At 37.7% G+C, this 27,165-nt stretch overlaps 2 protein-coding genes across 2 annotated transcripts in view; one reads left to right on the forward strand and one right to left on the reverse strand.

Moving 5' to 3' along the window:
- LOC140144203 (hydrocephalus-inducing protein homolog) overlaps positions 1-20,860 on the forward strand; it is a 189,746-nt gene extending 168,886 nt beyond the window's left edge. The window contains 12 exon segments of the mRNA XM_072166023.1: positions 2,629-2,853; positions 3,736-3,905; positions 4,662-5,133; positions 6,611-6,780; positions 7,526-7,661; positions 9,155-9,259; positions 9,262-9,450; positions 12,407-12,570; positions 15,880-16,030; positions 16,579-16,809; positions 17,393-17,617; positions 18,827-20,860. Of these exon segments, the coding sequence (XP_072022124.1) occupies positions 2,629-2,853; positions 3,736-3,905; positions 4,662-5,133; positions 6,611-6,780; positions 7,526-7,661; positions 9,155-9,259; positions 9,262-9,450; positions 12,407-12,570; positions 15,880-16,030; positions 16,579-16,809; positions 17,393-17,617; positions 18,827-19,306 (2,718 nt within the window). The 3' untranslated portion in view covers positions 19,307-20,860.
- A 1,882-nt stretch (positions 20,861-22,742) lies between these two features.
- Positions 22,743-27,165, reverse strand: part of LOC140146733 (negative elongation factor D-like) — a 59,371-nt gene continuing 54,948 nt past the window's right edge. The window contains exons 13-15 of the mRNA XM_072168608.1: positions 26,651-26,791; positions 25,390-25,519; positions 22,743-24,616 (exon numbers count right to left, since the gene is read on the reverse strand). Of these exons, the coding sequence (XP_072024709.1) occupies positions 24,582-24,616; positions 25,390-25,519; positions 26,651-26,791 (306 nt within the window). The 3' untranslated portion in view covers positions 22,743-24,581. The remainder of the gene's footprint in view (positions 24,617-25,389; positions 25,520-26,650; positions 26,792-27,165) is intronic.

The raw sequence follows: 27,165 nt of genomic DNA on the forward strand, positions 1-27,165 counted from the left end.
AATTAATACATACCCTGAACTCTTTGAACACTGAGTGTTTCAAGTTGAACAGCAATGCAGGGTTGCCAAAACTTTTCAGCCCAAGTCGCGGGTATAAGCCGTGAAATGTCGCCCAAATAGCCAAAAAATCGCCCAAAATTTTTAAGTAAATTTAGGGGGGTTCTACACCCCCGTTTTATTTTGAAATTTTTGGAAAATGCTGAAATAAATTCTAAAAAACAACAAAAACTGAAAAAATTGAAAAAAATAAAAATAAAAAAAAAGCTGAAGAAAAATTTAGAAATCGATTTGAGGGGTTCTACACCCCTTTATTTTGGAAGTTTTGGGAAAAGCTGAAATAAATTATAAAAAAACTAACAAAAAATGAAAAAAGTTAAAAAAAAAAGAAAAAAATTAAAAGACGGCTCAAAGGTCTACACCTTTCTTTCTATTTTTTTTTAATGCTGAAATAAATTATAAAAACTAACAAAAACTGATTTTTGTTATAGGCTTAGAAACCTACTGTAAGGAAAATTTATTTGTGAATTTTTGTGGAAATAATTATTGAAATAAATTACAAAAAACTAACAAAATTGAAAAAAAAATGTTTAAACTGCAAATTGAAATCATGAAAAATTAACAAACATTTTCAAAAATTTAAGAAAAAAATATAACTGCAAGGGAAAATAAAATGTTGACTTTTGACGGGGTTCTGCACTATCTTTTTAATTTTGGGGAAATGCTGAAACAAATTATAAACAAACGAACAAAAGTTATTTTTAAAAAATACCAAGAAAACGAACACATTTTATATTAATAGACATGCCATTCATTGCAATATAGGGGGGGGGTAGGCCTACAAAAATTTCCCTTCAGCTGAGTGATAACAACGTGTGCATGTACTATTTTTAATCAAATTCAAAACGGCTGGTACTTTTGATCATCATGCCGTTTCAAAAGAAAATGTCTTGATATCGGTACTAGGTGTTTACACATTTTATTTCAAAAGAACCGCCAACGGAAAAAAAACCTTATGTTGAAGTAGAAACTTGGCACCCGCTGACACTAAGAAGCAACTTAAGTCGTCTTAAACCACTTGTGAGTATTTAGATGGGAATATTCTAAGGATAATCCTCCAGCTCAAGTGGTATTTTAGCAACAACATGTGATGCGATTAACCAGCCCCCTCCCTGTGCGTGCCATTGTCATCAGATTGTCATGGGAAGCACACTGACCACAGAGTGTTTTGTAACTAGTTGCTTATTGAATTACTTGTTTGGTGCTTTTGTTGAATGACCATTGAAAGAATTGGCAATCATGATCAAAAAATAAGTTTTGAAGTCGGCTTTGTCACAAATCGCCCAACATTTAATACATTTCATGGATGAGATTTTCAAAGTAGCCCAAATGTCGCGAAATCGCGGGAGCACTTTCTTTGTCGCGGGACGGAAGTTGAAAATCGCCCAATTGGGCGCCCAAATCGCGGGTTTGGCAACCCTGCAGCAATGTTGCCAATGCAAATGATGCATGCAACTGAAGATCATTATCCCTCTACATGTGAAGATCATTAGAATATCACTATTGGATCATGAAAGACCATGAAGACCTCATGAACACTACCACACAGCACAGGGCGTCAATAAACATTGCTGGGTTAAAGCATTGAAATAGTTTCATGTACTATTTCCATGGTTAAAGCATCCACAGACCTTTATTGATTAAACAGTACTTGAGACCAGTGATTGACAGCATGTGTTACTGAGCTTATTGTTAAGCATTTAATGATTGACATTTGGTAGGCTCTGGTGTTTACCTGAGCTCAGGTAGGACTCTGGCCTGAGTTTCCAGTGAATATGCCTGAGTATGCCTGATTTTTCTTTTGAAATTATGCCTCTCTTGCTGGAAACCTGAGTTTCCAGAGGATACTGCTCTGGACAAACTCTGTATGAACTCTGGCATTAGTCCGGAACATGGAACAAGAGCTAAATTATTTTTGTTAGGGCAGTGGGGGTGTTGTGCATGCATACATATGAGAACCCGATAGACAGTGGCGGCGACTCTTGCCCCCAGAAAAACCCAAAATTACGAAAATTTCCCCTTTTTGTGGTAATTTTACAAAATTTGTTGATTTCCCCCCCTGAAATTCCTCCCTAATGCCCTCCCCCTGGCGCCGCCACTGCCGATACAGGTGAAGAGAACATCGCCAATCTGTGTGAAAGTCAATGCAAAGGGTTACTCTATGAATGCTTTAATTTAGTCTTCCAAAGTTATATTAAGATATGCCAAAATCCACCCAGGGTGGTGAGCAAACATGTGTGTACATGTCTATGTAGGTCTAAATAGTTATTATGAACATCCTATTAGTAACTTTAATTTGAGCGATATAGCTCCCAAGATATAACACAAATATTCTACAAAGTTATAAATTGAGTATCTCTCTTTAAGTCAACAGATTGTGGAATATTTTTGTCAGAGAATTATTAGCCTGTTTGGTATTTTTAAATGTCAAATATTGGCAAACCAGTTACCTCATGTAAGTTACTGTTTGTGTGCAGTGTGAAAAACATTAGAAAACTATCAGGTTATATTTTAATATCTTTGAAGGTTAGCCTAACAATTTTTACCCAATAATCTGTTGACAATCTGCAGGTTGAAGTGAACGAGAAGTCGGTACGTTCCATATTCATTGTCAACTCCGGGAAATTCAACTTTGACTACGAGTGGGTGGTGACGGATCAGCCAGGCCGTGCACAGAGACTCGTCAGTATAACACCAGAGAACGGTAGCGTGTCTGCGGGTGATAGGAAGCGCTGTGTGCTCGCCTTTAAGCCTCCGTTTAAGACATCACTTAGAGGGTATGAGCTGCTACTGAAGGTGAGATTTAATTGCCTTTGAAAAATGTTTTAAGGAACATTTTAATCATTTCTGATTCACACATATATGTGACACGATCAAGGGAAATGAGTCAGATGTCGCTAATATCGGTTTTGAGATATTGGCAAAGAAAGTGTTAAAGTTCTTTTCTTTATATTGTTTTCAGCGATTGATAAATTGGCGTAACTTCAGAAAGAAAAGTCGTATCAACATGGGGTTTTCAGTTTCTGAAAGCTCTAAATGTCCTCTTTAGAAACATGTGTAAAACTCATTTTCGACCAGGGCCGACATGTGACTCATTCCCCTTGATCATGTCACATATATGAAATGGTTCATTTTGTCAAACAATTTTTAACTGAAAATAGGTTTTGTTTAAAAATGTAAAGTTAAGGATCCCTTCATCTTCTCAGGGCCTGACCATCATGAGTTACAGCTCCAAGGGATATACTGATCAATATGTTTTACTTAAAATATTAAATTGTTTTCCCAACCAAAACATCATAACTGAAGCAATATTTGTTACTAATCTGGCACAGGTCCTGTCTTTAAGATTTCTACAAAATTAACAAAACCGGATACGTGGTGAAATTACCAGCAATAGTTAAGCTAAGCTTGTTTGTTATTTAGCACCCAAAAATAGGCCAATTTGGTATGATTTGACAGATTTGACATGAGCTATAGTACCCCCTATGAAGATTGAATTCATTAGTTTCATTTGCAAACATGATATATTTGTTATTTATAAAAAGTTTATGATCAGCTATCAGATGATGCCAGCAAGACAAGGTGTGACTCTTATATTACATTTATCTTTCTGAAGATCAATTTCATTAGTTTCATTTGTATATTTCATATGTTTGTTTCATCTATCAATTATGACAGATTGCCAATGGTCCCAGCTATCAGATGGCCCTAGCAGGACAAGGCGTCAATCCTGGATTACATTTCTCCTTCACAAAGTTTGACTTTGGTCCACGCTTCATCCATCGAGCTGGAATGCCAACTCATTCTACTGTGCTGACACTCACTAACAAGGATGTAAAGGACATCAGGTAGGAGATGTGGTGTTTGTTTATTTGTTTGTCTGTTTGTTTGTTTACTTATTTCTTACTTTGTTTGATTTTTCAGATATTTTGGTGCATCTCAATTAGTCTAGAGATGCCACTTTTCTGATTTCCAATCCATAGTTTATCAGAATGGTAATGATACATTGGATTTATATGCATTTGTACCTATTTAAATTGAGTATGGAGAGAACACAAGTTACAACTTTGCCAATTTGGAATAAAATGTTTTTGTTTTTTGATGTTACCACAACTGCAGTTTTCCTAGTTGAAATCCATACACCCCTTATGGAATACAAGATCTTGATCTTCCACACAGGGAGTGTTAATTTCAAATGGGGTTACCTGAATGGGTGATGCTATTTGAAATCTACACCCCCCCCCCCTTGTTGAAGATTAAGGTCATATGTCTTCCATAATAGGGGGTGTATGGATTTCAGCTGAAATAACAATCCTTTAACAAGTCTTCAAAGAACCTGCATGATGGTGTCTTTCATTATCAAGAAACAAAAAAAAACAAAATTTGCATTATTGGGTCCGTTCTTGTCAAAGTTAGGAACTGTGAAGTGAGTCACCATTGCTGTTATAGCATACTTTTGAAATGTCTGTTTTTTATGCTGCAAGTTGCTTTCTCATCCAATATTGCTGCCTGTATTTCAAATTCAAAAGTTCTTGCTTTTTACAAGTGTGGATCAAGTTGATTGAGACTAGTTAATACAACTCTATTTGTATCTCATTTTACAGTGTCGATTGTCTATACACAAGTACATCTCATCTTGAAGTCGAGTTCAGCGCCACCGTCCTGTCGCCAGGCGACACGCGTAACGTCAACATCACTTTCTATCCACGAGAAACCATAAAATACCAAGAAAATCTTGTCTTTGAGATCAACGGACTATCCAAAAACGAAGTCGAAATCTACGGCCTTGGGACGGAGATGCGTGTGGAAGTAGCAAATCCCAAAGACAAAGTGGTGAACTTGGGGGCGCTTCGTGTCGGTCAAGTCATTAGGCGTAGCATACCTGTGATGAATAACAGCCCAGCGCCGTTGTCGTTCAATGTCGTGATCACACCGTTGAGTACGGCGTTGCAACAGCTCCCTCATGTGTTGACCTTGGCGCCTACGCAAGAAATTCACTTGAAGCAGAAAGGCGGGAGTAGGAATTTGGATGTGGTGTTTGCTCCAAAGTGTCGCATACCACAGTTTACTGAGGAGGTGAGTAGAAATGGGCTATTCCAGTTGACATCCATACACCCCCTATGGAATACATGACCTTAATCTTCTACAGAGGGAGTGTGAATTTCAAATGGGCTTACCTGAATGGGTTACTTAATTCAAAATCTATACCCCTTGTATGGGTGATTAAGGTTGTGTCTTCCATAGGGGGTGAATGGATTTCAACTGGAATTGCCCAATAAGGCCTAACAAAAATTATTTGATTGGCTAACATTGATTTGTCTTCATCCTTCCTTCCTATATATGTGCTGTACATCAATGTATTCAGGATTGTCATACAGGCTGTATGTGCACAGCTAACTATTAACAATCCTGGAACTTAGGATTGATTGCTGATATCAGAATCGAGGATGAATTTCCTCCTTTTGAATAGCTGTGACACTTAACGTGCACAGGGTGACTGTTTTGTACACAGGATTAACAGCCTTACATAACTTCCAAACCATGAGACATTGCACATACAATAACTATACTTGTATGTACTAGCAATGTATGGGGTTGAGAAGAAATTCTACAATTGTATTTTGTACTGCTTCAAAATCACAGAAGTAATCACTGACTAAATTCCATTAACTGAATACAGTTGCAGGATTTCCAAACTTATAGGAACATTTTGGGAGAGGAAGGGAATTCTCACCTAAATTGGATGCTCTGGCACCTCAACCATGTGTGACACACATGAATTCCTGTTGTATGTGCAATAGGTCTAGCTGTTGAGGGTACATACCACAAAAACGCCCGCCATAGAGATTGCGTGTAAAGTAGGGGTCACGTTCTTGGCCATAAGTCAAGTTACGTCTTACTTTGAAATATGAGAGTTATATATTTGTAATCGGAAGAGAAATCTGCATAACATCTCTGAAAATGACATCATATTTTAGGTCTACTTTTGGAGAAAATTACTTCTGTTTGAAGAGGTCACAATTTTGCGGGTTTACATCCGCCTCATAATCGTGTTTTGACCCCGTGTATTCATGCGCACTTTAAACATGAATATTAAATAAATTTTCCATTTTTTTTTTTTCAATTTGGCAAGGAAACATTCAAACGGTCCCTAAAATACGATTTTGACTATTAAATTCGATTGAATATCGTACCAATATGTCGCAATTATTGTGCAAATTTGGCACTATAGTCGTGATAAACTTTTACCGGAAACCGCTTCACATGCGGATTTAGTGGTATGAACCCTTGAATACAATAATTGCATACATGCATATTACACATGACTTTGATAAATAACTCTTGTACAGTTTTTGATACATGGTATAATTGTAAAGTAATATAATGTACATAGATTACACAAGAAGGGAATTTAAATCAATTAGAAATTGGTTAAATGTTGTTTGATTTAAAAGTTGATGAACAATCATTTGATAAAAATCATTTTTTGTCCTGATACACTGCTTTGTTAAAAATCACAAAAGCTAATTAATACTTACTCTATTTGTATCAGGTGATGTTGGAGTGTGCTGGTCTCTCGCAACCTCTTCTTGTCTTGACTGGATCCTGTCAAGGAATAGACATAAGTCTGGACCAGGAGTCTATACCATTTGGAGCTGTGTTCCTGCGTAGCAGTACCACACGTAAACTGCTCATGTGTAATACTGGTGACATTGGGGCTGCGTAAGTAGTCAAAACTGAGAATTTATAATTTGATCAATCAAAATATCAGCTGTTTTACATAAATCAATCAATCAAGTAATAAATAAACGACTCAAATTAATCAAACGGGGTGGAGATAAGTTTAAGTAACCTCTTATAGGTTCGATTTTCATGAAGCCCCCGTGGCCAAGTGGTTACGGCACAGTCTCGTAAACCTCAGGTCCTGGGTTCAATTCCCAGGCGGGATCACTTTTTCTTCATGTCTCCTTTATTATTCGCGATGGCGAACCTGGTAAAAAAAATCTTTATTTATCTAATTCCCGTCGATCATGCCACTGTTTTCCGTGTTATATTTCTGCACAGGGAGGATGGCAATTTATTTCTCACATTTACGGCCCTAGCCTACTATGGGTTATAAAACAGCTGCTGAAAAGTGCTTATCTGCAACAAAATTGTGTTGACTAAAATTTAAATTTATTCAGTGACCAGGACTTTTGATCACAGCAGAATCTTTATCAAAGGCAAATTTTTCAAAGTCATGTATTCGGTGACACAAAAAAATCCTATTTGTGGGCGGTCGGTTGGTCAGGATTTTTTGGGGATTTTTTTTTTTTTTTGGATTTTTCAAAACATTTTCAAAACTGTTTGCAAAAATTTGCAAATCAATCAATTTTTGCCAAAAATGGCTGATTATACATGATTTTAGCAAAATTGTGAAGAAATGGGTTTAATTTGTTTGTGTCACCTTGATTTTTGTGTTTGACAGGTTCAAGTGGAATGTGGATCAATTTGGTCCAGATTTTGACATCAGTCCTTCAGAAGGGTACATCTCACCAGGAATGACAGTACCATTTGAAGTCAACTTCCATCCAACAGAACTCAGCCAAGATATCAGATATGATGTAAGCGTGAATCAGAGATAAGGCCACCTTAATTATAACCCGAGTCTCAAAGCTTGTGAGAAATTGAAAACCTAAGGCGGAATGCATTTTTTTATATTGTTATTGGGTTTTTTTATGTGTCAGTACAGGCTTTGAGACAAACATTTTGTGCAAAAAGTATCCAATGTCTGTTGTAAATGTTGGAATAGTAAACAAGTAAAATCATTCACTACAAAATAATTCTTCTCTGCATTAAAAACATGAAACTTGTTGAAAACTTGAAATCATATTTTGAGTTTTATTTTCGCTTTTTTGCTTAAAAAAAGAAAAAATTCTTGATTTTCAAGGAGGATAACACGAACGATTTTACTAATGCACATGGCAGCTTTGAGACTCTAATTTGAGACTTTAATTAAGGTGACCTAAGATTTGTCCTCTTTTCAAAGGAATTGTTCTTGTTCAACTTTTTTCTCCCCTGTACAAATTATAAAGTAGATTCATTATCTCAAACGCTGCATGTACTTTATGGCAAGGGTGATTGAAAGAAGGAAGGAAGAAAGAAGATGAAGAGAAAAGTTGTTTTTGAGTATTCCTTCACTTAGAAGATTCAATTGGGTCTTAAATTGAGGCTAATTTATTCTAGATTACTCATGTTTTTATCCTGTTTTAAAATATTTTAAAATTATTTTCTTATGACGTTTGGCATGAAATGTGCCAAGGGTGGCTGAGGATTAGGGGGAGGGATTCATATCGTAAATTTGATTTAAAACCCCATTAAAAATTTCAATCTAGTAAAAAAATGTCTAAATGGACTCCCAGACATCTAAACCAAGTAAATAAATACAGAAGTTCATTTAAAAGACCAGTACTTGCTCAGAATGATTGTAAATGTGGAAAAAAGAGGTGGGGTTACATCCTCCCTACTTTGTGATTGTTTTTGCACGCACTCTCTCATTTTTTAACCGATTTCCATAAAAAAGATGTCAAAATGCTCAGGAGGATGAAGCACTTCAAATGAGATGTGTAGGTAAAATGTTTGAACCATTTAATTTTTTTACTATATAACACAAAGGTTCCCCAGGTTGTGACACAGGACCACCTATATGTGTGTTCGCATGATGACTCAATCACATCATGTGGGATACTTGCGCTTGCAATTGCTTTGTGCCTGGAGGTTTTTTGATGTTTGGCAGGGTTAGGGTTAATTAAGTAATTGGAGGGGAATTTAGGCATTATAAACCCTAACGCCCCAGGTGCTTTTTGGTAAAGGCGAAGGAAGAAAAGAGAAGATGAATAGAAAAGTTGTTTCTCCTGTGCTGTTTTGAACCACAGACCTTTCGTATGTTGGACCCATGACATAGGTTAGCACGCCACATGTGTGTACCTTGGCCGGCCAAGGTTTTCGTGGCTATATGTGTGTTTGAATGATGATGTAATCAGATCATGTGGGAAACAATACTTTTATTCTTGAATTATAACTTACAGGCATTATCCCTGTTTTTTATCATCAACAGAAGCTGCGCTGCCACATAGAGGGCGGACGTCCATTACGCCTCGTCCTCACCGGCATGTGCGTGGGATGTCAGCCTCAGAAAGAGGTCCTACACTTCAACACGCATACGTCTGCGTCAAAGACACGCGCCACCTGACGCTACACAACCGTACCAACCAAAGATGGGAGTTGAAGCCGGTGATTGAGGGCGAGCATTGGACGGGTGCGGATGTGATCTCAGTGGAAGCCCTACAGAGTAAACCATATGAGATTACATACAGACCATTGATTATGACGGCTGAGAGTAAGAAGCACACGGTAAGTCTCTGCCTCATCAGTCGGTCATTGTTGCTGTTAACAGTCTGACAAACTTATGTGTTATTTTAGTGATGGACTTCCTTCTGCCCCCCCCAGTGTCTGGGAACATGATTCTGCGTAGTCATGTCCAAGTTAACCTGTTAACATACATCTGAAATTTGAAATAAACACATCAAAAGAAATAAGTCCCCTCTGAAAATTTCGTCATAACATTGTAAAGTAAAACTTTGTACCAATAAAACTTACTTAGAAATAATTATATGATTGTTTACTAAGTGTTTTGTGAAAATGAAAGATGTCCATGACTTCATGGCTGAATTAAATTGAAGACAAAAACTGCCCTTTCCAAAAGTCACAAAGTAGGTCTATGCTTGTTAACTGCAAGGCGTATTTGGACAAGGAATGGAACTGGCCATCTTACAACTCACTGTGCTGAACTCTGCACCAAGGGGATTTGCATGGCTGAATGATCAAGAATCGATACACATTACAGTAAATGTTCACTTGGTGAGGATTTTAAACTGCACTCAAACACATGGGGTTTTCCATTAGTAACAAGCCATGAATCAACGTTTGTGACAAGCATAGGCCTACTTTGTGACTTTTGAAAAGGGCAGTTTTTGCCTTCAATTTAGGCTTATTCAGCCCTGAAGTCATGGAAATCTCTCATTTTCACACAGCACTTAGTAAACAGTCATATAATTATTTCAAAGTTAGTTTTATTGGTACAAAACAAAACCTTACAATGTTATGACGACATGTTCAGAGGGGGACTTATTTCTTTTGATGTGTTTAGATATGTAAACATAACTAAGATGAGGGTTGTGTTGGAAGGCGTTGCGCTAGTCTGCAACAAAATTCACATTGGTACTATCGAATCATATTTGAAAGCATAATCATATGGGTATTTTTTCTGTTGTCAGTAACAAGCATAACCCAATTTTATGGGCTATGAATGATTCAGTTTAAAATCTCAATGTATATAGTTGATTTCCAACCTCATATGACTTCTTACCAACGTTATTTAAATAATTTCTTAACTTACTTTTTGGCAAAGGTCTTAAAATCAATTTATGGGGAGTAATCTTGGTTGTGCTTTTGAGTCGTCTTGAGACAAGCTCTGACCAGTATGCAGTCAATAAAGTGGAGAAAAGTGTCCAGTGTTGCGTTGCCCAAATTTGTGTTACGTGGAGAGGATTTTAACCCCATGAGAACTACCTGCCGATTGGCCAAAATGAATATTGTGTCCAATTTTGAACCAAATCAAGGAGGATATTAATAAGATCATCTGCAAATGCAAGTTTGACCATAAATAGTTTAAAGCCTAGTCATAATTGGCAATTGAAATGAGCATTTCAAGTTATCAACCAATCAGAAATACTGTTAGATGACCAGTAGTGTCCAGGGGGTTAAGTTCTTTGCATGTTGGCTACAAATGTACCAAGTTCAGCAATAATTGATAGATTTTCCAATAATTTCAACTCTTTCAAAATCCTAATTCACCATTAGGAAGAACACTATTCACCCATGCACAAGAAAACAGATCACAAACCAGGGAGTGGGAAGGTCGGGGGTCATGGGAAGAAGGTCCACCATAGACGTGCCAGTAGCACCAGGAGTATTCACCAACCCAGGCAAAATGCACCCCGGGCTCGGGGGCCACATAAGCTAACCCCACTCAAGGAGGGAAGTCATAGTACATGTAGTACCTTCCCCATGGGGGAGCCACACAATGTGGGGACTGGGAATGGTCATGTGGAGGTGGGGGATACCTTAACTGGGGAGATTGAGAATAATGTTGGGGAAGAGGATAATGCCTTGACTGTACCAATGGCATTGAATCAGCATGGTAGACTAAGTCCTATCAAAGCTGGGGGCTCTAATCATGGTAGACTAAGTCATATCAAAGTAGAGGACTCCCATCATGAGGCGGGTGGGCTGGTGAATGGTGCCGAGGCAGAAATTACACAGGCTGTGCGAGTGCCTACTGAGCTGCATGTTAAAGTATACAGTGCTGTGCGGAGGAGGAAGGAGGGACAGGGAAAAGGGCGGCGGGACATAAGGTGGGGATATAAAATTATATGTCTTAACTCTCTCCACGTGGGTGTTCACTGCAGACGACAAGTTTCAATTTTTTTTAATGCAAAAAAGTTCAGAATTGTAAATTGTCATGACCATATTTGGACTCAGCATGAAAAATGCAATTGAGTACAAGCAAATCTATTACTGGTTCAGTGGTTCTTATTATATATTATGGGCAGGGATAGGCGATTTGCGCGGAAAAAATAGCAAATTGCGCGGAATTGCGCGGAACTTTGTTTTTCAGTGCAAATCATGTATCCCTAAATTGCTATGTGAATTGCGCGGAAAGAAAGTTCACATGAAATCGCTTGTCCCTGATTATGGGACAAGATGATGTTATTGAGATTTGGTACAAAAACTTGATTTTGCTTAATTTACTTAAGGTTTAACCTAATAGCGAATTAACCTGACCCCCTCAAATGGGAGGTTTAGTACGGGGGTGGGGGAGGGGGGGGGGGGGCAAAGCTGCACTGCTACCGTAGGTTGTTGACATCATAGGTTATACAAAAATACATGATAGCAATTGAACCACACGCTCAAATTTCAAATTTTCTCATTGTGTTGAAAACCATATCAATGTCATAAGGATTCCATAAATGTATAGTTTGACCTATCTAGGATGTACTAAATTTTTAATGATTTTTTAATTAATATAATGTACTTTGTGTTAACTGCTGCACTGCTACCGTAGGTTGTTGACATCATAGGTTATACAAAAATACATGATAGCAATTGAACCACACGGTCAAATTTCAGATTTCCTCATTGTGTTGAAAACCATATCAATGTCATAAGGATTCCATAAATGTATAGTTTGACCTATGTACTAAATTTTTAATGATTTTTTAATTAACATAATGTGTTTTGTCTACAGGGAACTGTTTTCTTTGCACTGCCAGATGGCACAGGTCTGTTATACAACTTAACAGGAGTGGCAGAGGCACCCAAAGCAGCTGGTAGTATCACTAGAGATGTACCTAGTAAGACGCAGTATACAGAAATGATGAGTGTCTCCAACTGGCTCAAGAGGCCTCAACGGTAAGTCTGATAACTCTCATGATGGGTAGTATCACTAGAGATGTACCTAGTAAGACACAGTATACAGAAATGATGAGTGTCTCCAACTGGCTCAAGAGGCCTCAACGGTAAGTCTGATAACTCTCATGATGGGTAGTATCACTAGAGATGTACCTAGTAAGACACAGTATACAGAAATGATGAGTGTCTCCAACTGGCTCAAAAGGCCTCAACGGTAAGTCTGATAACTCTCATGATGGGTAGTATCACTAGAGATGTACCTAGTAAGACGCAGTATACAGAAATGATGAGTGTCTCCAACTGGCTCAAGAGGCCTCAACGGTAAGTCTGATAACTCTCATGATGGGTAGTATCACTAGAGATGTACCTAGTAAGACACAGTATACAGAAATGATGAGTGTCTCCAACTGGCTCAAGAGGCCTCAACGGTAAGTCTGATAACTCTCATGATGGGTAGTATCACTAGAGATGTACCTAGTAAGACACAGTATACAGAAATGATGAGTGTCTCCAACTGGCTCAAGAGGCCTCAACGGTAAGTCTGATAACTCTCATGATGGGTAGTATCACTAGAGATGTACCTAGTAAGACACAGTATACAGAAATGATGAGTGTCTCCAACTGGCTCAAGAGGCCTCAACGGTAAGTCTGATAACTCTCATGATGGGTAGTATCACTAGAGATGTACCTAGTAAGACGCAGTATACAGAAATGATGGGTGTCTCCAACTGGCTCAAGAGGCCTCAACGGTAAGTCTGATAACTCTCATGATGGGTAGTATCACTAGAGATGTACCTAGTAAGACGCAGTATACAGAAATGATGAGTGTCTCCAACTGGCTCAAGAGGCCTCAACGGTAAGTCTGATAACTCTCATGATGGGTAGTATCACTAGAGATGTACCAAGTAAGACGCAGTATACAGAAATGATGAGTGTCTCTAACTGGCTCAAAAGGCCTCAACGGTAAGTCTGATAACTCTCATGATGGGTAGTATCACTAGAGATGTACCAAGTAAGACGCAGTATACAGAAATGATGAGTGTCTCCAACTGGCTCAAGAGGCCTCAACGGTAAGTCTGATAACTCTCATGATGGGTAGTATCACTAGAGATGTACCTAGTAAGACGCAGTATACAGAAATGATGAGTGTCTCTAACTGGCTCAAAAGGCCTCAACGGTAAGTCTGATAACTCTCATGATGGGTAGTATCACTAGAGATGTACCTAGTAAGACGCAGTATACAGAAATGATGAGTGTCTCTAACTGGCTCAAGAGGCCTCAACGGTAAGTCTGATAACTCTCATGATGGGTAGTATCACTAGAGATGTACCTAGTAAGACGCAGTATACAGAAATGATGAGTGTCTCCAACTGGCTCAAGAGGCCTCAACGGTAAGTCTGATAACTCTCATGATGGGTAGTATCACTAGAGATGTACCTAGTAAGACGCAATATACAGAAATGATGAGTGTCTCTAACTGGCTCAAAAGGCCTCAACGGTAAGTCTGATAACTCTCATGATGGGTAGTATCACTAGAGATGTACCTAGTAAGACACAGTATACAGAAATGATGAGTGTCTCCAACTGGCTCAAAAGGCCTCAACGGTAAGTCTGATAACTCTCATGATGGGTAGTATCACTAGAGATGTACCTAGTAAGACGCAGTATACAGAAATGATGAGTTTCTCCAACTGGCTCAAAAGGCCTCAGCGGTAAGTCTGATAACTCTCTCATGATGGGTAGTATCACTAGAGATGTACCTAGTAAGACGCAGTATACAGAAATGATGAGTGTCTCCAACTGGCTCAAGAGGCCTCAACGGTAAGTCTGATAACTCTCATGATGGGTAGTATCACTAGAGATGTACCTAGTAAGACACAGTATACAGAAATGATGAGTGTCTCCAACTGGCTCAAACGACCTCAACGGTAAGTAAGGTAGCACTCGTGCATTCATGCAGTATGACCACAGATCTTGTAAAACAAAAATACACAGCCAATGTAATACACGTATGCCAATTTAAATCCAACACTAGCAATCACAGCTTCAAATTAGGCAATACTCGCAATGATTCTCTTAAATTCAGAATTAATTCTCTCAAAATTGTACCCATTCTGGATGTGTTAAGCTACGACAATTAGTTGATTTTCACTTGATACTCACCTTATGAGTTTCAGCTCGAGGAAATTGAGCCCTTGAGTCATGCTGTATATAGCCATTTGCAGAAATTCCTTGTACCATTTACCAGGACACTCCTATGCCAGCAATCCTCCTTCCCAAATGATATCTATCTCTAGAATTCTCTCTCACAGAGCAGGTTGTTGACAGCGCCTCCCTGGATGGGTTCCTATGAAATGACAGGTGCAGTCCATCCTGTTCCACTAAACTATTATTCAGATTTCCTTTTACAAATTAAGCGTACTGCTTGCCGTCCAGCGCGTATTATTTTGCACATGGTCCAATGCACACACTTGACGTCGCGCACATATACACGATGGTTAATTTGTAAAAGGAAATCTGAATAATACTTTATAGTCTGTCTTGCCTCTTGCCTGAGAGTAACACTATGTCGGATTTCGCTGTGGCAGATTCGAATCAGTGCATTTACGCGGCAGACAAATTGCCCTTCTACGGATTAGGTTATCATGCGTAATTAGAATCTTCCCCATCTTTGACAAACTATCTGGGAAAATTATGTTCCCCCTTCTCATTGAAGCTCATTGAGCGTGGCATTTTTAGAGCAAAGCTACATGTTTGTGGGGATCAGACATGCAATCCCCCCCCCAACATTGATTGATTGATTGGGGGAGTTTGGCATAATAAAGAGGTGTACATGCATATCTTGGATGCCGGGTTGTGATACAGTGTTCTTTTGAAAAAAGAATGTCAAGAGTGCCAACTATTTTTTCTCTTGATTGTAGGATTACAGTGTAAATTAATGTTTATTTTATACTTCCGTGGTCTGTGCTGTGTGTCGAGCGTACACATGTACACGAGCGTGAACGCACAAGTGATAAGGTATCAACACTGATTGGCTGATCAACGGTCATGACAACAGGATGTTTGACCTGTTGGTCATCTGCACATCAACTTTGCCTCTTCTACGCAATCAATAATCATCAGCGAGTACGCAGACCATGGAAGTGTTAAAAATTGACTTTACATAGCACCACTCCAATCATGCACTCCATGCGTAATGTACTGACAACTGACAGAGGAAGTTGCAGAAGAGTAGATAACATGTTTTTTTTTAATTTAAAAAATTTTTATAACATAATTGTTATTATTATTTTCACTTAACATCCCCAGGTTTAAAGTTATCATTGAGATGATTAAACCAGACAAACTAGACTCTGCCACAACCATGAAAGGACTGGATTATATTGATGTACCAGGGCTCAGCAAAAGAGAATACAAGCTGCATTTCTTCTGTCATAAAGAAGCTTCATTTGCTGCCAAGGTTAGTGACAGAGATTGTACACTGGTAGATCCAGAAATATCTCAATTGTAAATGGTTTTGAGCTATGTGACTTATTAGAATTGTTTAAATCACTCATACATATAGTCTACGCAATTCATTTGTTGTTTTCAGTAGTTTTACCATCTACCAACGACATTTATGTCGCATGGTACTTTAGGAAACAAACCAAAGGTTCGATGACATCCTATAAACAAAAGTGCTTTTGTTAGAAGCTGCCCCTCCCCCCTTAACTGCCCATGAAATGTTGAAAATTCCAGCCTGAAAGATCAACTTTGAGTTGACCGATATTTTGTACTTTATACTTTGACAGACATTTTTTTACAAGCATATCATGGCTGTTTGACTTTATACTCCTGCCTAATAAAGAATTTTTTATAGGACATCATACTTTCTGGTTACAGTTGTGGGTAATTTTTTTTAAATATGAATTACGTCACAGCAGTGCTTGATGTTGTGTTGACAAATAGGTATTACATATTCTTGAAATCTAGTAGAACAAATATTAAAAGTCTAAATTTCACCTCTAGGTTGTGTTCCGCAACGAGACCACCGGAGAATTCCAGTTCTACTACGTCACATTTAAGAGCACCGCCCCCGGTGTGATAGGCACCATTGAGATGGCCACACCGGTGCGTCTCAGCACCTCGCATCTTATCACCGTGGATAATCCATTGAGTTTACCGGTGACGTTCACAACCAATTGCTCTGTAGGTGACATCATGCTTCCGCCACAAGTGGCAGTACCACCACAATCAGAGGTATGTATATTTATCGGTCTGGCCATCAAAATTTCCTAATTTCGTAAGTAAAATATGCTCATTATTTTGATATTAAAGCTTTCAACATACATACTGATTGCTTTTTATTAAGATGCGTCTCTGTCTCAATTTTTTTCTCTCTCTATTTGTCTTTCTGTCTGTCTGTTTCAAATTTATCATTCACTATTGATATTATAAATAACAGCAATAATTAAGGCATATAAGATGGTCATATGACTGTTATTAGTCTTTGTCTCCCTTTTCAATATGTTTGTTTTCTCTTCCATCTCTCTCAATTGTTTTTCCTTCCCTTTTTCTGTTCCTTTTCCTCTTATTAATGTAAGTCTCTTGGTCTTTCTGTCTCCATCTCTTTCAATTATCTTTTCTTTCTTTTCCTCCCTCTTACTTTTGCTCAATCATTCTCTCTCTCTCTTTCTCAAAGTGTCCCTTTCTCTCTTGATAATCAGCATATTTTTCTTTCTGTATATTATCCCTTGAGATCTGTCCGTCTGTGTGTCTCTTTTCCTTCCCCTCCACATCATGCATAAACTGAACACACCCTTATCCTTTCTCTTGTTTGCAGGGTGCTATAAGCATTGAGTATCTCCCTCTCAAAGTGGGTTCCATCAACGGCAAACTGACTCTGACCAGCAACGAGCTAGGATTGTACTCCTATGACCTGGCTTTGACTGCCACTGCTGCTGGGCCAGAGAAAGCTGTCTACTTCAGGGCTTCCTTGGGTGGATCTCATCAACAGAGTACAAAGTTCTTGAATTTTGGCAAGATTAAGACTGAGTATACTTGCAAGGTGAGTGCAGTGAACCAAGTATCACCTATGAGTTTATATCACTCATAAGTTCTAGATACAGTTTGATCAGCTCATAATCGGCCGGAATTATTAGGCTTTTACAACTACCCGAAAAGTAGACCTGCATTAAAGGAGTATTTCGTGATCCTAGCATCCTCTATTTATGTCATTTTTCATTAGATATCCACGAAAAAAACCTATTCCCAAAATTTCAATTGATTCTAATTTTGCGTTCGCGAGTTATGCATAAGTATGTGTATTACACTGCTCCATAGACAATGCGTTGTAATTTCGTTCTGGTGCACCAGAACGAAATTCAAATTTCACGATATCTTTGCTAAACGAATGTATCTGCAAGAAATATTTTGTACATAACCATTATGTAGCCAGAGGTTTCCAGTGATATAAAAATCTCAACTTTTTTTGAGAAAAGTGGGGGGGATGAGGCTGTGGATCACGAAATGCCCTTTTAAGAGTGATATAGTTGACATGTCTGGTCTACAATTTGTGTGTTAAAGAAAGTACACATAAATATAGGACTTCAATTAATAATTTGTGATGCTTGCGAGTTGTCACCAGACAATTCTGGAAATAAAATGTATGGCTATTAATACGCGATGTTACAAGGTCTGTCGATTACAAGCTGATCAAACTATAGTTTATTGGCTGATTGCCATCCAATATTTTATACATCACCAATGCCATAGAAAAAGTCCTCTAGTGGATATATTCCAGTTGAAATTCATATGGAAGACATAACCTTAATCTCTCACACAGGGGGTGTAGATTTCAAATAGAGTAGCCCATTCAAGTAACTCCATTTGAAATTCACACGCCCTGTGTGGGAGATTTATAAGGATTTTAACAGGAATAGCATAATGATTTGCTTCCCTGGATGTTTGGTTCTTTGGGAAAAATGATTCTGTGCAATTCGCCAGCGAAGTGGTTACGTAACTCCCTGGTAACTGGATCATGGCACCTTTTGGAATTGGTAGTACATGCCATAGACTTTGTGTTGCGATCATTTCGATCGTGGTGCAGAACTCAAGCGTGATCCAGTTGGCATGGTGATAATCGGATTACACGTAACACTCCGCTGGCGAATAATGAACCCTTGGAAGCTGGAATAGCAGTAAACCCCAAAGTAATCTTCATGCACCAGACTGTAAATACTGATGGTATTTTCCTCTTTTTTTTTCAAATTATATTTACAGCACAGACTTCCATTGTGACAAATCTATCACTGCTGCTCCAAGCTCCAGCGGCGGATCTGAAGTCGGCGTGGATATCACCTACGAACCATCTCGTTTAGGAGAAACTCGCGCAACACTCACCATCGCCTCCTCAGTAGGTGGTGAATACTCCGTCCCTCTATTCGGAACATGCATTCCACCCAAACCGCAAGGACCCTATGTGGTCAAAGCGAATGCAACATGCTCTATTCCGTTCAGGAATGTGTTTCCACATACCACAGCGTTCACGTTCCAGATCGACAACCCAGCGTTTAGCTGCAAGTCTGGAGATAGTATTAGAGGCAAGAAACTACATAATATCATTGTGAGTTATGAAGGGAACCATGACGGAACCAAGGCACCGAAGATGGGGAAACTAATTGTGTCATGTCCGCGTTCAGCTGGTGGCGCTGCTAACGTAGCATGGACATATTATTTGAAAGGGATCACATTGTAAATAGAAATTTAATTATTGGATATATATTTTAGTAGAGATTCTTGTCTTTGTGGGCTATTAGTGTAGTCTTACATGGCCTCGTTGAAAAGTACCATTTTGTCAATAGCAGGTGTGGGATCCTTGGACCCATAATTGAGGTACTGATTGGATTTCTTGAAAGGTACTTATTTGTAAATATTGTGGAGTTTTGTGGTACCCAAGACTAGGAGCAGAATATGGAATCCAAGTTGTCATGCTGGGTTAATAGGGACATTAGTGTATGTATTGCTTATCTGAAATGTGCATCATAAAATAGATGTAGAAATTTTTGAACACTAATTAAGATTAGGAGTGGTATTTTGGAGCTAATAGGACACTGCTGTTGTATAATTTTAATATTTTGACATTCAAAATAGTGAAATTTTTAAGCATTAAGTGGTTATGATAAGTAAAAAATGTAGAATTTGATAGTAATACATTGGAAATTTATTTAGAAAAATAATGACACTAAATTGAGTAAAATGACTTAAATGAGTCTTTTAGAAACATGATAGCAGATTATTTATAAATGGAAGGATAGTTCCCATTCCAGACCAAATTAGAATGAAAGAAAGTATTACGATATGAAGTTTAAGCCAAAGCAGATTTGGTACTATTGTATATAATGTTTTTGCTTTAATTTTATGGACCATTATGTGTACAGCGATTCCGTCCATTGAAAATTTATTGTCAATAGTAGAGTTGATTATCGTTTGTAAATATTTATTCGCTTTTTAAAGATAAGATATAAGATGTATTTATCTTGAAAATAAAATAATTAAAATGTGTGTATCTTAACAGATATAAGATTATTGCAGGTATTTAAGGTTTATACTTGTATGGTTAGTGTGCGCTTTGCAGGTTTTCGGTGCTCAGCTGCGATTTTACGCTGAAAAGATTTGCTTTCTTCTTCTGTCCTGTAAGAAGTCTGGCAAATTACTTGGCTTTTAGTGTAAAATTGCAGTGGTAAAGGAAACCAAATTTGCTGCTTGAAAACCACGTAAACTGGCAGGAAAAACCTCCTGTGTCATTGGCCCCTGAACATGTTTAAGCAAAACCTTGTATACAACTTCTTGGCAGTTTTGTTTTAATCATATTCAAGGGCCACAAGTAAATGTTTTTTTTTTCTTGGGCAGAAAAACCTGTCATTGGCCCCTGAACATGTTTAAACAAAACCTATGTAACCTCTTTTGTTTTAAACATGTTGAAGGGCTACAAGTACATACGTTTTTCCTGCCAATGACGATAAGCTTATAAAATAAACCAGGTGTTTTTTTTGTATTCAAACAAAGTTGTTCACAATCACCTTGAAGTGTTTGTAATGTAATGTGCCTTCTCAGATTTTTTAGACCACTTTCCATTATCTATGAAAGTATTCTCCTTTTTAACCAAAGAATTGCCGTCCAAATGATACTGCCATATTTTCTGATATTCACAACAAATCCGTCCAATTATGCATTCTGTGAATTGTCATTGTTCCATGTATATTTATAAGACAAACAAGTGGATAAATGCATTTTTTTTTAATTTATGCAAATTTATGCAAATTTATATATTTACATTATAATTTAATTATAATTTAATAATTTAAATGCAATTTCAAAGTTCAAAAAGGATTGTGTTCCAAGAAGTCGAAATCTTGGATGAACTTACCCATAACCTATTATTAGTTATTCAATTAATGATTTACAATTAATTTAATAGTTATTTGTATCATATAGATTTTGTTACAAAGTTTCAAATTTAATTTTTGTTGAAAAATGTGGACATTTTCCAACATATCCCAAAATATATGTAGTTGTATATAATATAATTTTCTTGTTATAAAATGTGTGATATTGCAATAAAAGGTACCTAATGGTACACAAACCTGAATGAGGAATATTCATAATGTTGCATTATTCAATTAATTAGGGCATATTCTCTAAGGGCCAGTTTCTCAAGGCATGGCCAGTGGTCAGGCTTCCCAAGTTTATCAGTCCTATTTACCAATGATTACAATTTCACATCATGCATCACATGGGAAGATAAATCAATAAATGAATCCTCATTGGTAGGACTAAGCTGCTGGCTTAGGAAGCTTACCACTAGCTAAGCTTCAAGAAATCTGACCTAAAAAGCTAAGCCACAGAATGTTTGACAATTGTGACCCGGCAGCACAAATGAGCCGTAAATTCCCTAAATTGTATTCTGAGTTACGGTGTAAAATGTGTACGAAGGTCGTATTCATCGGTAACTTAAGCTGGCCCGACATCTGTCTCATTTTGATAGTCAAAAACTAATCAATAATCCTATTGTTGAAGTAGATAATAAGCTTCTACCTTAGATGGCTATAGAACTTTTAATAGCTCTGGTCTTTGTTTGTTGCTAAATCATGTTCAAGTGGTGGGTTACCAGGCATTGTATTTTGTACAGGTATGCATAACCAACAATTAACAATGAGAGAACTTTCTTAAACCTTGTTGACTTGGGGATGATTTGAAATGACCGCCAATTATGACTGTTTGATATTTATTGCCAGCAATGTGGAAAAAGAGACGCATGTAAAAACGTAAAAAGCTATAATAATAAGGAGCAAAGTTTAACAAACCATAACCCGCTTCTGGATATCGTTTGAAGTCAAATGATATACCATTTTTAAGTTTATGATGTTTATTTTTAAACACGAAATAAAACAAAATTGACCGGGGAGGAATTTACGGCTCATTCGCCATGAACGGTCACAATTGTTCTTGGTGAATTTGGGGGTGCTGAAATTAAATTTTATGGCAAATTATTAAAAATTTATATTTTTTCCCCCAAACACCAACATATTTTGGGTCTTTGAGGAAACAATGTATATCTTCAATACGAAAGGTCAAAATTTTAGATCTCTCTTCGTTCCAGCTACATATCGTCAGCCTGCTACGCTAATTTCCAAAGTCGTTTTTTGTAATTTTGAGAACAAAGAACAAAATGTGGTTCAAGTTACATAATCACCCTAATTATTTTGGATTATACCCTTTCACTTGTATTTGTTCTTGTGCAAAGATTAGTGAATATGTTTAAAAATGCATGTTTGAACCATATTTTGTACTTTATTATCAAAATTACAAAAAAAGACTTAGGCAATTAGCGTAGCAGGTTGACGATAATTAGATTTATAAAGTTTAGTTTGTTGTATTATATACCAGGAAAGTCAAAAAATCAAAATTATTTGATTTCAGAAGGATATTTGTCGTATTCAGAATGCAATTTGGTAATTCTTATGTGCTCTCTGGTCCCACAAAAATACTGTACAAACGTTGCTATCTGAGCCCTCAAATAAACCATGTGTCAAAGTTATTTGAACACATAGTGCTGTCACCTGTCAAAAATTACAGACTTTCAAGGATTTTGACATGAAAGAAAATGAAATAATATCAGTTCAAGACAATCATTTGCTTGTTATATTTATTTACAATTCAGTTGTACTGTAAGATTCTATACATTATATACACAATAATTTACAAACTTGTACATTCCAGGAATATCAGTTTGCTTGTTGTAAAGTCACTGGGTTGGCACTTATAGGGGCATGGGCAGTTAATGGAACGAATATGGTAATTGAGTTACTAGTATTTCACTTGACTCCCCTCTCTGATTGTAATCCCAATTCAACAGTTTAAATTATTCAAGTTCAAACTATTTTGATCCATACAAGAATTATTTTGGTTTCCAAACAAATTGTGTAATTTTATAAATTTCAACAATTTTTAACTGGAATTAAACACATAACTAAAAAAAAAAAAAAAGCGCAGTGATTTATAGTGCGCTACGCACAGGCACAATACCTAGACATTGATCCACAAGCCTCAGCACACTTTACAGGTTGTCGCTGACCACTACGGCCCCACATCATTCCATAAACCATTAAACAACAACAATTCAAGGACTTTGCTGCTTCAAGAGCGCACACCCTAGACATTCCACAAATAACCTTCGCAACCAGGATCAGCTCCCCGAGTTTCGTACGGGCTACAACTAGCAAAACTTTCCAGCAGGATTGTATAATCAAGATACTGCCAGTCGCTGCATCCCATTGGTTGTTTTGTAATGATTCGGCTGTTCCATCTTGCCCCCTCGGACACAAAGGGGACACTTACCTTTGGACTCAATGGTGGAAATCACAAAACATGTCATAAAATAAATACCTCTTGGTGAAACAATTCAAAAAGTATGATTTATTATCAGGGGAATAAACTAATATGTACTGAAGGAAAAGCAAATTGGTGTTTTCTATGCAGAGAAAATTGACTGGTAGTGAAAGGCCCTGTACAAACCAATAGGGATTTCACGGGGGTGTCCCTTTTGACAGACGGGAGAAATGGGTAAGTGCACTGGATGGAACAACCCTGACCGAGAGAATGGCGTTGAAATCTTCCACAGGGGGAGCTAGGTGTGGATTTTAAATAGAATAGCCCATTATGTTGAAATACAACCATGACCTCTCAATGCATTTAAATTAATTAATTTTGAAAGAATTTGGTAATTCTTCAAAAAAATACAGTTTTGCAAAGTCACATTTTGTCATTTTCACCTGCCAGTTTCTAAAAACATGATTTCTTTCTCCCATTACTGAAGTCTCTTTATGAGTTCAGGACCACTACATGCCCATAAAATTTGTGCCAAAAGGGCACCAAATGGCTCTTAAAACTTGAGGCTTTTTGTGCACTTCATGAACCTCAGTGCTATGCTTAGCCAATTTATGAAGTCACTTAATAATAAGAGTTACAGTTAATATACACTATATATCAGCATGTTTTTGCACCCATTGCCGATTTTAGCATGTGCACATCCTAATACAGCATAAACATGTAAGTGGGGTTCTGATTAGCTAATTGAATACTCTCATGCCCATTCGCTGAACAAGCTGCATATCATCACATGACCCAGGCAAGACCTAGTTCTTTTTATTTGATAATCAGGACAAGCGCATCTGCCAGTTATTGCCAATGCGAAAGGGCTGTGCAGAGTACCATAGCACCAAGTGTCTGTCATTGCTCTCATGTTTCTCCTCCATATTTCTGATTCTCACATTATTCTTCAGGTTTCTCCCAGCTTTGCTGGTTTGAAGACATCATGATGAAATTGCTATTAGATGGACTGAGGGAAATTACATATGGAATAAGAGTTATAGTTGCTTAGCACCAAGTGTCATTGTTACAGTGGTTCTCTTCCATATTTCTGATTCTCTCAGAAGCATCATTCTCCAGATTTCTTCCATTTGACGCTGGTTTCAAGACATCATGATAAAATTGGTCTTGCAATGGACTGCAAAAATAATAAATTTGGAATTTGATTAATTATTTCATTTTATAAAAACAGGGTAAATCTGTTCCAACTGACCAGCAGGGAACCAAAGGATGGATCCAAAAGGATACAAGTGTCACACTAGCAATGGATAAAATTAAAAACAGGGAACATATGACACAACATCCAATGGTGAATAACATAAAACATTGTGTTATTCCCCCATTGGATGTTGTGTCATATTTTCCCTGTTTTTTATTTCATTTTAGTTACCAAATTCTCAAGATTAAAGGTACCATTACTTTATCGCTGGCACAGAATGAACCTGGGAACTTATGCACCTGATAAGGGGAGTTCCTTAACCACTGTGTCGCAATTTCGGTTAGTATGGTTTAAGATCAAATTAACACAATGCTCAAGAATTTTCATTAGATTTTTCCCATGTTGCTAGGAATATTAAGACAGCGGACTTAAAATATCACATTTTGATACATATACACATTTTGAGGTCTTCTCACAACACAGTGGAATGCATTTAGTAAATTTATAAGGCTCTCTTACGTCCTTTTCTGATTTTTAAAGTCTAAATGAGAAACAAAATAATTCTGTTTACTCTGCCTTTAATCATTAATCATAAGAGCAAATAGGGCCTACCTGTAATACCCTGGCAAATGACTGATAGCTGCCTATAGTCATTTTGACAATTTCTACATTCTATAATCGTACACATAATCACCTGGCAGCTATTGCAGATAGGACTTTTTTTTAGCTCTAGCCCTCTTGACATGTCTTACCTATGAAAGTTGACACAGGATCTTTGCCATCTTCACTCCTGAGTATACCAGTGATGTCACTGTTTTCTAAGATTGGTAAGAAGAGATGTACAAACTCGGATGTGTATGGTGGCGCTATCATATCAAGAACCTGCAAAAGAAATTACACCACGGTCAGTGTTAGAAAGAAGCCACAATTACAAGGGCCATTTGGGCCTTAAGTCTGAAAATATATGGGCCACATCAATTCTTACAGGGCCCTGAATTTAGCATCCTATGGTCATTTACAGGCAGCATTTGATATAAGACCCTGGGGTCTTAACATCCAAGGGCCCTCATCAATTTCCCCTGGCTTTTGGCCCAAAGGCCTACCTTCATAGACAAATAAAATACAGACCATTCATCAACAGGCAAAGTCCCCATGCGTTGTGTGCTGAGAATTATCACATAAATTCACGAAGGCCAATCGAATGCCCATGTCTAACAAATCACACACATGCCGTTTGTGGCTATCATGGAGCTGTATTAGGGTTTATAATCAGCTCTATGGTGCCTACATAGGTTTACGGGAAAGATATCCAGACTGTTCTTAAAAAAACATGTGGTAACAGGTACTAGGTGCAGAATGGGGGTAGTGTCATTGTGCAGGCTTAATGGAATGATTGGCCCTCATTAACAGATGATGCTGGACTTTGCCCGTTGGTGAATGGTCTGCAAATTTTTGCAAAATTGCTGGAACACTGTTCAAAATTTCCATTTTTTCAAGTTTTTACAAATTTTGTAGGGTTAAAAATTGGGCAAATATTTTTAAAGGCGAGTAGCTGCCCTATGAGTGTAGTTATCTAGTTAACTGCACTACCTGCTGATCTATCGTCTTTTAAGAACTATTTTGATTGGTTTCAAAGAGGGCTACAACATCTATCAAGCCAATCAGAGATGTGGTAAGATTGGCCAGTAGGACTTATGCATAATAAGCTTAAAATTGCTGAAAGTGCTAAAACCTCTATGTTGATTGGTTACTCAGATGATTATATCATGAAATTAACCAATCAGAGGCACTCTAAGAAAGGTAGTAGTTCATATGAGGTTAAGATCCAGGTGAATGATGGTACTGGCTCAAAAATCTTACGGATGCTATAATTGAAGACTGAATTAAAAAGACTAGTTTGCATATGACGTTCTGTCAACCAGACCAAAAATGCCGTACTGCGCAGGTCAGCAACCAATCACATCGCCTTTGCCCGGACGTCAGACGCAAGCTAGTCTTCAGTCTTATACATACCTCGGTAACAAAATGTCTGATGAGTGAGATGTCAGTGTCTTGTTTCTTCACACATGTGGCTATGTACTGTACTACCGCTACCACAAAGTTCCTGCTCAGAAGATGCACCATGCGGTCTAGTATCGTCTTCTTCAGTTCCATCTGTTGAAGGGAAAATGTAGTACATCATGGTAAAATAATGTACAGGGGAAAGAAGAATTATGTATCACACACTAGCATGGATACATGACATGTATAGGCAGATATACCAAAGTAAAAACTCCGGACATACCTGCCTGTGCAAGGACTTGAACCCCAGACCTCTCGCTTGTCAGGCGAGCGCTCTATCAATGAGCTACACAGACTGTCCCTGATAAACAGGACTCAAGTCTGGTACTTATGGATATGAGCAGCCAGGGTTAATAATGGATAATCTTATGCATTAAAGCATGATGAAACCATGATGCAAGCGATCCAAACCAGGCCAAATGAGGCAATTGTGATATTGCTATGCAGGTAATGATTAGGAAATTATG

This window comes from Amphiura filiformis, chromosome 2 (assembly GCF_039555335.1).
Source record: "Amphiura filiformis chromosome 2, Afil_fr2py, whole genome shotgun sequence".
Classification (NCBI taxonomy): domain Eukaryota; kingdom Metazoa; phylum Echinodermata; class Ophiuroidea; order Amphilepidida; family Amphiuridae; genus Amphiura; species Amphiura filiformis.